The following is a 13306-nucleotide window of genomic DNA, read 5'->3' on the forward strand; positions in this document are numbered from 1 at the left end:
TGAACACAAAGCAGTGGAAAACTAGAAAAGGATCATGTTATCATGTTATGTGTTCTAGCCGTCAGTCTTAGTCTTGTTGAAAAGAAGTCTGTGGGAGATCTGGGTTGTACACATTTGTTAAATAAACTGTGACAGAGACATGAGGGTTACTTATGGACTATTGCCATAGAGATCTTCTCTTTCAGGGGAAAAAAGCAAAATAGTGTTGACAAAAGAAACGGGCCTGGGAACATCAGGATTTGACTGAGGCTTGGGTCGGGGCGTGTTTGATTTGTTAATAGTTATGGTTGAGTCAATAAGCTGAGGTTTTAGGCCTTGATTTAATTAATGGGTTGAGGTTTAGAGCTGGACATGCAGAAAGGGTCTTTGTGTGCGTGTGTGTGTGCGTGCATGCGTGTGCATGTATTTTGGCTTTGGCTTTCATGCTGGCTTAATGTGCCTGGTTTGGTTAGTGGCTGACCAAGAATAGTGAGTGGGTTGACAGCAATCCCAACATGCCTTTAAGGGAAGTTCTTTGTCTCTCCAGCCACACAGGAGTTTTATTTCCTCTCTGAAATCAGTCTCCGCACACAGAAATAAACACTCGCTGGGAAACTAGCAGCTTGCAGGGTACAACCGGGCCACAGCTTCCACAGATGGTGCACAAACACTCAGCACTGAGACGTCTCGTGGCCCCTGCCAGCCGATGGCAGTCTGGCTCAGCCAGTAATAGCCCGGCCACAAAGAAGCTGCAGCCAAGCAGAACCACCATTCTTTCTACAAGTGTAGAGAGAGGCAGGATGGAGGTGGCACAGGTGCACAAGCAGATTTGCGAGAGTGAGGCCAGTTTGTGCCATGGCATTAGATTGGATGCTGCTTCCCAATTTGGTTAACCGCTTGTGAACTACTACACACATTCTCGTTTTTCCTCACAATCCCACAAACGCTCGTGTGAGAAAACTAATGCCCAGTGTAGCTGGATCGGACATCATTTAGCAGCCAGCTCCCTACTACAAAGTCCATGTGTGATTCACAAGTGGTCATCCTATGTCACGCCATCGCTGCACCATTCCCAGGCAGTATTCTCAACTTAGCCAAACTATTTTCAGTAGAAAGAATGCAGCTGATATAAACTATCTCCAGTGAGCGCTGCTTGTCAGAAAGGACAAGGTCGCTGTCCCAGCACAGTTCTCCAAAAATTGTTGGGAATTCATCGGTGAAAACAGCTCTAGATGGCTTGACTGCTACAGCACAGACTGGTTTTGGCTTTTGACTTACAGAATGCAGAGACTGCTGGTGCTAGTTTCTATCAGTAAACAAGTGCAGAGGAATCTTGCTTCTTCTTCTAAAAAAATCACTCAGGAACCTTATCGTGAAAGAACTATGTAAACCATCCTAAAGTTTAAATTTGCTAAACATCACATGACCAAGATCCTTGGGGCAGGGACACAAATATCTCAGAAAAGCGGTTGGACTAAGTTGTGACTTCCTATTCTGCGTCTGCATTTCCTCTCCCCTCTCTATCACACGTCGCATCGTCTTTCCTCCCATGTGGGGAAATAAGTCTGACACACCGCGTTGCTTCTAATTGATCATATTCAGCCAAATTACATCAGTGTTTTGTAGTCCAGCAAGAGAGCAAATCTACAAGAGGTGCGATTAGGAAATGGAACATCAACAGCCGTGAAACAAGAAAGATGTTGAATTTCAACAGATCATGATGAGTCACAGACAAGACCACTGTATGAGTCAGAGAGCAAAATGGTAAATGGCCTGTATTTGTATAGCGCTTTTCTAGTCCCTAAGGACCCCAAAGCACTTCACACTACATTCAGTCATTCACACACTGGTGATGGCAGCTACATTGTAGCCACAGCTGCCCTGGGGCGCACTGACAGAGGCGAGGCTGCCGGCCACTGGCGCCACCGGGCCCTCTGACCACCACCAGTAGGCAAACACGGGGTTAGTATCTTGCCCAAGGATATTTGGCATGCAGCCAGGAGGCAGGCTGGGATCGAACCACCGACCTTCTGATTAGTGGCTGACCTGCTCTGCCACCTGAGCTACAGCCACCCCGAAAGATGGACGGGACAAACTATTACCATGTGTGAGTGTACAGGTCCTGAGACGAGAACATAAATTCTGAGGAAAGGCAAAGAGTGTTTCTTTAAGTGTTGAGACATGAGGTCTGCTTTAAAGATGGAATGTGTGAGAATATTCTTTTAAAAACAGTTAACATTAAAAAAACTGACATTTATGTATCCTTTTAACCTCACACAATAACACTTTGCAGCTCAGGATAGGACAGAGAGGTACTCTAGCATCAAGTCTGTCCTCCGTTCAATGTGACTAGAAGCGAAGGTAGGGCTGCCCAGAGATCTTATTATTCTTCCAGACGATCTGTGATTCTTTCTTGTCATTTGTGTTGAAGGATTAAAAAACAAGAAGTGAAACTCTGGGCATTTGACCACTGAAGAGCAAGATTAACATGCAAGTCAAGCAGCTGCGGTTTGTTTTCAACCAAACACCGCTTTGCACATTTGCTTTGACGTTCTCTCCTCTGACTCCTGGCATCAAGTCGCACCCAGAACTGGAGGTCCGGGGATCGAGATCATGCAGTTTCTCCAGCAGATCATCCTGAAGGCAGACACGAGCACCTGTCGCTCCACATGTGGCGGAAATGAAAGAAAGTCGGACGCAGAAACAAAAGTGCAACTACTTTGGGATTCGGAATGGCCATTGCATTGCTACTGCATAGCAACAGTGACCCCTAGAGGTGGATATTCTATGTTTAGCACCATCATAAGTATTATTGTTGGCGCTGTGGCGACTGGAGCGATCAGTGGTGCTCTTGTACCCTGAGATTAAGTTTGCAGAATACAGTTTTTGTCACACTCCAGAGGGGCATGCTTACACAGATCTTAATAGCTGCTTGTGTCTAAAGCAACGAGGGGTTGATAGACACAGTCTCCATGGAGCCCAACGGAACAAAGCAAACAGGATCTTAACCACAGAGTCCCGGTCTGGTCGTAGAGGAAGCTCCTGCTGATGACAGACAAAGGAAAATCTCTGCCGCGACATCTAGACAAACAAGATAATTATCACACACAGACACATGCGCAAACACAGATGCAAGCATGCAGGCTTACTTGCTCCCATTCGAAGGCTCACTGTGCGCTTGAAGGACACGTCGACGTGTGTGCATCGCTCTACATGCACATGTATTCTTTAAGTCATAGTAGAAGCACGTATTCTGCTCGCTTACTTAATGAGGGGCCATTAGACGGGTGGGTGTGTGTTGCGGTGCTGAAGTCATAAGCTGCTGAAAAATGTTGTTTACAGTTTTCACTAGTGCGAGTTTAAACCGTCATCCGCTGGGCTCATACTTTGATGAGCGAGTTGCAAACATAGGAGCGCAGCAGCCAGTCTTTCATTGAAACACTAGACTTGATGATACGTCTAAACAATCTGATATTTGGTGAACACACTTCCTGTGGAATCTGCTGCATAAATAGCTCAAGACAAACATCCACGCAGCTGTACTGTAGATGCTCGGCAGTAACCTTAATGTTATCCGGAGACTAAATAAACTTAAATATGTCTGCATGGCGTGTTGCCAACCACGGTACTGTCTATCCTAAGAGCCATTCCTCACCAAAAATATCAGCAAGTTGCAAAGAGACTGAGTGAGAACCAGAGTAGAGCAACATAAAAAAAAGCACAGTCACTCGTAACACAGTCACAGGCCATAACTGTTAGAGCAAGTTGTCTACTTATTGCAGTGGTGGGGAACTCCAGGCCTTAAGGGCCGGTGTCCTGCAGGTTTTAGGTATCACCCTGGGTCAAATGATTAGTTCATTACCAGGCCTCTGGAGAACTTCAAGACATGTTGAGGAGGTAATTTAGCCATTTAAATCGGCTGTGTTGGATCAGGAAGACATCTAAAATCTGCAGGACACCGGCCTTTGAGGCCTGGAGGTCCCCCACCCCTGACTTACTGGGAGGTTGGTGATTCAACCCTGAAGTATTCTTGGGCAATATACTGACCCTTAAGTTGCCCCCTGATCAATCCATGTGAAATTGATTGTGTACATGTTCAGTTAAAAGTGCTTCAGCATAGAAAATAAAGCACTTGTATGAATGGGTGAGTAAGGATTGTGGTAACAAAGTGCTTTGAGTACCAGTCCATTAACCATCAAGACTATTTTTCTTCAGGTGTCATTCATGTTTTCTTGCTTTCTGTCTTTGAAAAGCAGATTATGGAGGACACGTTCTAACCAACACAAACAGTTCCCCGAGTGCCGATCTCATCCTGTTTTGCAAATGTCACTCAGGAGGCAGCCGACACTTAGCGCCTGCCTATCTGCCGCACACCTTACAATCCAAACGAGAAAACTGCATTCACTGTGCCACGTTTTCCACTTAGTAAAGTGTCAATCACAGAGAGAGGCACGTTTTTGTATATTCTTAGGATCCCCTTTCTTCACCTCAGAGCACTGGGGAACCAATCATACTCAGTTCACTTACACTTTATGCACTCTGCCTTGCACCTGAGGATCTCCTGCACACCACATTTCTATTAACAGTCCTTCTGTCAGATTTGCACCTTCTTTGTTTCACTCTCCACATCATTTTCCACGGCATCTGAGGCTAATCTGATACATTCCCTCATCCCTCCTCTACTTTTCCTGCTCTCATAATCAGTGGAGTTTTGCTGTGCCTATTGAAACTGCACAAGAAGACTGTGAAATGAAAGCTGACACCAAATATGTAACTAATATGCAAATACTCTAACAGAAAGTGCATTTAATCTTTGGAAGACAGAATTTTGAATGTTTACAGTTCATTATTTTAGCCATAATAATGAGCCGGAACATGAAGAATGATGTGGTTGTGTTTCACCCAGAATAAGCCTATAGTTTACAAATATGTTCATTAAAAATAGATAATTATTAAATACTGCAATCCAAATGTAACTCGACTGTTTTAGACGCTATTTAAAAACCCCAAGTAACCTGAGCTGAGCAGTGCTACTGTGTGATTGTGGGTTCTGTTTGCAGGTCATTTGAAGGTTACCTGCAGCTTCCTGGCACTGGCTGCGGTTGACATAGGCGAAGTGGTGGTGGCAGCTCTGAGACTCACACACGCAGCCCTCGGCGGTCAGGTTACAGCCAGAGAACATACAGGCTGGATTGGATGGTCCCACATACTTCTCTCTGTGCTTTTCCCGGTGCTCGTGCCTCCGACCATCTGAAATCCGGCCGTGAACACGCATAAACCGCATTCATCAATGAGTCACAGACAATGGCACCACTCAAGGGTGAGTGGGGAACCGCAACACAAAGCCTTAGCATGTGTGTCATCACTATGACATCCAAGTAGCATTAGCCACCTCAGAGCCACATCTGTTATGGATTAACTCCTCTCAATAGATAGCATTATCCCCTCTGAAGGGTTTCTGTGCTCGTGCGTGTGCAACACACATCTGCCTTTTAACATGGAAAGGGATGAAGAGAGAGGGCTTACCTGACTTACTGGCCTTCATGCAGGTTTCTTGGTCTGGGTAGGTAAAAGAGCCCAAGCAGGAGTGACGGGCATCACAGACACACTGACCTCCTGCTCTGTCGCAGCCTGTCATCAGTGGGCAGCGCTCATCCTCAAGACCTGCATCTGGATAGTCAGGCAGTACTGTGGGAAATAACAGTGACAGTAAAAAAAATATAAGTAAGACAAAGAGAAAAAAACTTGAATTAGCTGTTTTCACACAACTCTGAAAAATGTCATTACAGCAGATGTCTGCCTCGGCTGCTTTCTTACTCCTGAAAATACCTTGCATGGTTTAGGAAGCTGCTTAACCAGAGTGTACAAGTGTGACTACCCACGATGCATGAATCTACTAGACCATTACCTCGGCTATTTTCACATTGGCTCAAATCAACACAACGGCCCCTCACACAGAATTAATACAGGTCTCATATCCGATCTTAAATTTGTATTCTCACAAGATGAAGTCTGTAGTTCATGTGGTAATCGGCTTATGACTCCATTTAGTCCCATATAAAATGGATAAATAAATACTGGACAGATTTATAGGTGAAACTTTATCAGGCCAAAATGTGCCAGAAACCAAGCCATATTTCCCAGAACTGCTCAAGGGTTAGCCAGCTTGCAGCATCTGTTGCGACACATTATGTGGGCACCACAGATACTGAAATGACCAGTGTGTTTGCTGGGCTGCCATCCCTCCTCCCTCCTCATTGTGCCATGCTGCTTCAGCTACTGAGCCCATTTGTTTGCTTTTGTTCCACAGCATGGGGCCCTCCCAGGGTTTCCATCTCTGCTGGCTGCTGCAACGCCTTTCTGAACTAAGGCCACCATACCCACGCATTGTTACTTCTACTAGGGAGCTTTACCCCCCACTCCTGACATGGCACCTTGAGACTTGGCCTCAATTTGGATCAAACATTATAAAAGCGACTTATAACTGAGAGTGAGTGCCAATCTACACATTACACATAGTGTTCCTTTCAGAAAAGCCCACATCTACATCTCAAAATACCTTCCCCTCATAGTAGTTTAAAAGCAGTAGGAATTGGTTGCTCAGAAAACAGGAAGAGATAAACTCCAACACAGAGCGGCCCCTTCCCAAGATTTCGCTGGAAGACCTCAAATTAGCAGTGTGGATGTGTGACTGGAGCTTATCAAAATACTCTGGCTTTCTTCTCCAAACAGCTACATACCAGAACAATGCGCCAGAGGAAAAGGTGTTAAAGGTTTAACTATCCAACATAAACACAAGCACTTCATAGTTTACCTGACTACTGCAGTGATCCTACTTGAAATCAAGCCTGTAAATGAGAGTCGTGGTAACGCTCAGTTGGGGGTAGGAGAAACAATAACAGGATGACTCAAAGTGACTAGAAAGAAACCGAACTCCGCGACTGTGCTTTTAAATGCCGCAGATGATAATAGCACACATATGCTGATCCATATTAATGTGAAACAGATATTCCACAATGGGAAAAAGAAAAATCTCTTACTGTGATAAAACAATTTACTGCTGAAGTGAATCAATGTGGCTGTCCTAGTAAATGCTTTCCCTGTGTTAGAGCGGGCTATGCCAATGACTGCTTGGCAATGGCCGATGCTCTTGAGCGCTAGGGTAAACCTCGGCCAGTGGAAGCAGTGAAGGTAATATCACCTTCAACCTGAGCCAGCCAGCACTGTTAATAGCTCTCTCAGATGCCCACTGAACTGGCAGAGCACAAATGGCCTTTTCAAAACAGCAAACGTTCTCTGACTTCCTTTCACCCTAAAACGATCCTGAGTCGAAGAATTTTTTCCATCCTGAGGCTTTCCTGTACCTGCAAGTGTATTTTCATTTAAGATGGTAGTAGCTCCTGTCTGCATGCGATGGTAGATCTGAAATGTGGAAAAGGAGCTACTCAAAACAATTAATGAAAGGCTGCCTCAGTTTCCTTTAGCCTAACACTAATGTGTTCTGGTCATCTGTTATCTGGCCTGGCGTGACTCTAACCAAAGCCTATGGCTTCATCCCAGGGGGATTCCTGACTTGGTCACTGAGACTGCTTGGCTTGGCGTCCAGAGCCAGGATAGAAAAGCTGACATCTAGAGGCCCTGTGGCTGATAGCGAGCTATAAAGGAAGTCTTTGAAACGTTAGATAATACCAGAGAAAGGGAGAAGTAGAAGGTATGTGAAGCGGCGCAGTGGACATAGCGTCCTTGTAAGACCGGCATTCCGTTACATGGTATGTTAAGTGTCTCTGAAGGATGAGGAAGCTCGGTGTGGAAGAACAGACACGGGAATAAAATGAGAACATTGATAGAATTCATTTAGGTAGGAACAGCTGATTTCACCTGGCTGACCACCGAAGCAGATATGATAAGGTGAATGGCCAAGAGGATTGTTGTTTTGTTTTGTCAGAAATGGAACCTGTATATCCACAAAGCATTCAACATTTTATGTGCTAACTGCCAGGTTCAATGCTTAAATACCAAAATCTGTCATGAGAATAATTTATTGTAATAACTAATATTGTTTTTGGCAAGCTTCACACTTTTCTGGGTTCATGCAATTACTTTTGGTTATTGTACCTTAAAAAACTGTTAAATTTGTTGGCAACAAAGAATGATATGAAACACATCCCCTGCTTTGAAAAAAATCAAATCAAAATTTTAATACCAGTAAATTCCACTTCTTTTTGGATCTCAGTGTCTCAGTAACAATACCACTTCTGGAAAGCAGTAGTACAGTGCCTGTGTCAGCTTTCGTTTAGGAACCGGACACCAAATATAACACATTAACAATTGATTGATAACCATGGTAACCATCTGTCACAACATGCAACATGTCACCTGTGTTATAATGTTGCTGAGTCTCCACACCAACAGATTTTGACCACCCAGAAAATCCAGACTGTCAGTAGACATGCAGGGGATCAGAAAAGCGGAAACATTTTACCCCCAACTCCTGATTGCAGGTCTAATCACTTTAAGTGCTGCAGGTTGAAGGAAATCTGGGATCAGCCTCCAGCAGCCTGCCTACTGTGGCCCCTGAAAACACACTGGGAGGTGTTGCTTTAGCCCAGCCAAGATCCTTTGGGATATTTAGGCTGTGTACATGTGTCTGTATTTGGGGTCAGCAGCATGCTCTGAGGTCCCTGGAGCTGAGGCATGACTCAAATGAAGGAGCCACTAGGTCTCCAGCTCATTCCAAAGCTTAAGAGGAAATGCCCTCCAGACACCAGTCTAACCTGTACATGAGGCCCAATGGTAAGGCGGGAGACCCCTCTAAAACTCTTGTGGAGCTCTGACTTGGACCACCCCACAGAGGGATGATGGAAGAGCAGGGTCAGGACATCCAGACCCCCACTGAGAGCTGCTTACTCTCTCCTACAATCCTTTCAGCCCTTTTCAATCATCCTAGAAACAGTGCAGGTAAAAGGGGGTCCCATCCACTAGTTATTTGTTTCTCAGGATAAAGCCACTGCTACCAACTCAGTTCTTACTGGGGAACTTGATACCCTATACATTTGTTTGAAGTTCAGACTGTTGCTCAAACTGTGCGCAAAAGGAGCACATGCACTGTTACCCAGGTCCAGCTCTGCCTGGAAAGAATAGTACGGCGCTGCACTGTGAAATTCACAGAATTGCAAATGAAAATCTTCTGGGGACTTTTGCAATCACGCTGTCAATCTATTAAACCTCTGAGGAACACAATGAAGCCAGTGGTGTAAACAGAAGAGACAGGAAAATGGCAGCTTATTTATTGCATTCAAATGTACTCCAGGTTTTAAAGCACAATCATCATTTTTTTTTTTCCTCAAGACATTAGTAAACCTCAATTTTGCCCTCACACACATGGACATAGTCACATCTCTTATTGTATATTAAATCACTTCTAAATGCATATTTCATCGAGCAGGACCTTCTTCTATTGTAGTGTCAAATCACTGTTGGTGTATTGTTATTGGTTCTTAGTTGAGAGTGAAATGAAGCTCTGGGGGGGAAGAAAAAGCAGCTGAACAGGACTACTCTACATGTAATCAACAGCGACTCTGACCTGGGGGTTTCTCCAGGTGTTGGTGGGAGAATGTTGCCTTCAAGCTCTCTGTCTGAAAGCTTTATTTTTATTACATGACGTTTTTTGTTAGGATTTGGTTAAATTTAGGCAACAAAAAAAAAAAATCAGGTTCGGGAAAAGATCATAGTTTGTTTTAAACGCCTAAACAAAACATTCAGTGACGTTAACCACGAATGTCTGGCAACAGCCACCATGTGCGCTCCAGGCAGCCAGAAGTAAGTAAACAGTGACACTGTCACTGCAGTCGGGCCCTCGATGACGTTTTTTTTTGAAGTGATGGCTTCAAGTGCCTTAAAAAAGGGAATGGTTGCACACTCACTAATAGTTTTTCTCTCTTTTCCTATTAAGTTACTTCTTGAATAAAATGCCATTTATTTAAACTAACTTCACACGACAGAGTCCCACTTACCTTTACATACTCCAGTTTCGGGGATAGTGGCGGCTCCCGTTTTGTTTACAGAGGCGCAGGTCAGTCCCAGGGCGCAGTAGCCGTGCGCCCAGTCCTGGCCGCCGCAGGGCTCCCACTCCAGCCGGGTGCATTGATCACAGCATCCGCACGGATCCTTGGCCACTGTCCGACCACCTTCGCAGACAAGCGGGGGTTTAAAGGGACAAGTCCGGAGGTTACACGCCGTGCATTCGTGAGCCGAGAGCGCACGCACGTGAAAGAGGACATTCAGTAACACCACGGAGCATTTGTAGAACATGTTTTAAGAGAAACCCCCCCGTTTATAAGTTTTCCAGAGAAACTGTCCGCTTCTGTCAGGCGATCAGCCACATGAACTCGTATCTCCAAAGTTGTCAAGCCCTCTTTAAAAGTTTTGTGACGAGCTTTCCCTCGGGCGTGCGATTTATTACCCAGCAGCTCTCTTCAAAAGCACACACACACACACCACGAGACAGAAGTGTGCGGATGCGTCTTAAGGGGCACCAGTATCCAGAGACAATGATTCAATCAAAGCAAGCAGTTGCGCGTCCCAAGCGTCCCATCTGGTTAAACACACGCAGAAATCCAAGAACCGAGGTAGTGGAGGTCCACTGAGGTTTCCTGCTGCTGTCAGCCACACAGAAAAAAGGGCAGTCTGAGTCCTAAATTGACATACAAGCATATAGAAATTAGCGGTGTACCCCTCCCCCTGACTGACACAGGCAGCGACCAGTCACAAGGAACGAAAGGAGGGAGGATTTGAACTGATTTATGCTTGCTCGACAACCCGACTCTGTGTGTTGCGCAATGACACAAGTTCGAATGTCTTGAGTGCGAGTTTCTTTTTCTGCTTCACTGTGGTCGCATCTAAAGAATTCATGTACTATTTTCTACTTTTAAAAAAGTTAATTCTGTAATGCGCTATGAGTCTAGTCATTAATAACTAATAATCAGTATCTAAATGTTTATGAATTTCTAATTATTATAAAGCGCAGCATTATCGGTTCTGTTTAATGATACATCCAAAGTCTGTTAGAGCCTCATCGTCAAACAAACCAGGCGTTCTCATATGAAAGCAGCGTTATAATAAATGGTCCTGTCATATAAAATAAAATAACGGTAGTGGCTTTTTTGCATTTGGATCTTACATCACAATATAAGAATTAAGATATTAAGTTATATGAGTAAAAAAAGCGAGTGAGCATTTTCATAATATGAGGCAGTCTTATTAAATTTATACTTGAAACATAGCTGGGGGCGATGGCCGGCTCTTATCTCATAATAAGCTGTCTTCATCTTTTCATTTTCATTCCCATGCTTTGCTTTGTGTGTTTGTGTGAGGCTTACCTGTGTCTGTAGGTGTCTGATTGTGTATGCAGATGGCTTTGGGAAGGTAAAAAAGTAATTTGATGTCTGCTGAAGCAGTGTTTATGTGCTCATGGCCAGATGGATGTGTGTTTGTGTGTGGGCAGTGAGCACAGCTGGAAGGATGATTGTGAGAGAAAACCAAATCTGTTGTCCTCCTATTATCTGCTGCAGGCAAAAAGTAGTCATTTTTTCCAAAAGGTGAAACACACTGGGGTCATCAGATCATGTAACGACTTGTGAATATTACTGCCTCAGCGGCAAGTGGATTTTGTTGCTCTCATTGGAAATATTTACCTCTAAAAACATCAATCAGGTGTGTTCCGGTATGATTTCCCTCCATAACGTCAACACACAACAGCGCCTCCTTCATTTGCAACATCTGCCTGGAGCCACCCACTCCAACACAAACACAACATCCAGGAAACCAGCCCTGCGGCACGCATAATCAGCTCTTGCAACACAACTCAGCTCTTGTCCTCTGCCTCTCCCTCCACCCTCCCTCACCCACACTTAGAGCTCTCTTCAAATGAGACCCACTGACCGTTGGCCGGACACCCATGCTGTCTGATGACACATCAGACCATCACACTGAGCTTCAGTTTCCATGCACTTACACAGATTTTGGCCCAGTTGCACTGACCTATTTGCCTGGGTGACAGCCTTTAAGATCTCACAGGACCCTCATTCTCTTATAATGGACAAGTAAGGGGTTTTCATATGGTCACAGCTTTGCCTCCAGGTTCTTTTACTTCCTGTATTACATTTCCACATACTCTTAGCAATCAAAGAAGGGTAAAAATCAACAGTACAATGACTGCACCAAACTAGAATACTCCCCATTTAAACTCACTATGAGCATGTGCCCTGGTTTAAATGCTGCATAAATGTGTTGAATTGAAAATGTTCCCATGATTAAGTCTGGACTCGAGCACCATGTTCAGATTATCCATCTCTTTGGCTATTGTATCCACTGAGCCACAATTTGGTGTAAATGCAGATTCTGTTGAGCAGCGTGTTCTCTAAAACCAGAGCTCATTCTGTAGTTCCAGGACTCTCAGTGTTGGTAGTTTTGTATGTGAATCTCTGCATGGAGCAAATGGGAGGAAAAGGTGGGGCAGAGAAGGGCGGATGCAGGGGCTGAATAACTGTAGCGTGTGTGTACTAATAATGCTCTGAGTCACGGATCTCCAAGAAAACACAACAGAGGTTAAAAAAGCTTCCCTCGCTCATTCGAAGACAAGGCTGCGATGCATCTTTTCTGGAGACTTAATCATCCTTGGGGAGGGCTTAACAGATTTAGATGACTACCAGCCTCCAGTGCCCCTGTCTTTTCTTGCTTGCTCAGACGGCTGAATTACAAACTGCTGCTGTGGAGGCGTCAGGCTGGTGGTGAGGAGGTGTTTCAGGAGATGGGTGTGAATGATGCTTTGGAAGTGAACTGCTGGCAGCAGTAAAAGGCTGGTGGTGACACCGGGCTAAACGTAGCGCATGACATGGAGTGTTGAATGCACGTCGAGTGGACAGCATGCGGCACACCTGATTACAAGTCCCCAGGAAGTGCTGGGAGATTTTTACCCAAGTGTCACTGTTCATTGCTGAGTATCACTCTCATTTGACTTATCTCTGAGCTCAGAGTGATAGACTGGACCATGCATCCTTTGGGTGGGGGTGGAGTGGGGCATGTGGAGCATAATAGCAACGTGTACTCACCGCTTAAACAGTTTTGAAGCAATTCATGGCGCCATATTTCTGCGACTAATAACAGAAAAATGGAGCATTTAGTCTGGAGGCTAAGCAGCATATATTCCAATGAATGGCCTGTTTTCAACTCAGGACAGATGAGGTCATCTGCTTCTTTAGACAAGCAGGAAGAAAAACCTTGCAATACATGAGAAAGAGGCGTTAACAAACAAAAACCTTTTAGAAAA

The 13306-nt window shown here is 44.7% G+C and overlaps 1 protein-coding gene across 1 annotated transcript in view; it reads right to left on the minus strand.

The window, feature by feature from the left end:
• LOC146366241 (cysteine-rich motor neuron 1 protein) overlaps nucleotides 1-10757 on the minus strand; it is a 36043-nt gene extending 25286 nt beyond the window's left edge. The window contains exons 1-3 of the mRNA XM_084914146.1: nucleotides 9993-10757; nucleotides 5506-5667; nucleotides 5056-5229 (exon numbers count right to left, since the gene is read on the minus strand). Of these exons, the coding sequence (XP_084770272.1) occupies nucleotides 5056-5229; nucleotides 5506-5667; nucleotides 9993-10290 (634 nt within the window). The 5' untranslated portion in view covers nucleotides 10291-10757. The remainder of the gene's footprint in view (nucleotides 1-5055; nucleotides 5230-5505; nucleotides 5668-9992) is intronic.
• Nucleotides 10758-13306: the final 2549 nt, after the last annotated feature.

This window comes from Perissodus microlepis, chromosome 19, assembly GCF_051167445.1.
Source record: "Perissodus microlepis isolate ML-2025 ecotype Zambia chromosome 19, ASM5116744v1, whole genome shotgun sequence".
Taxonomy (NCBI): Eukaryota; Metazoa; Chordata; class Actinopteri; order Cichliformes; family Cichlidae; genus Perissodus; species Perissodus microlepis.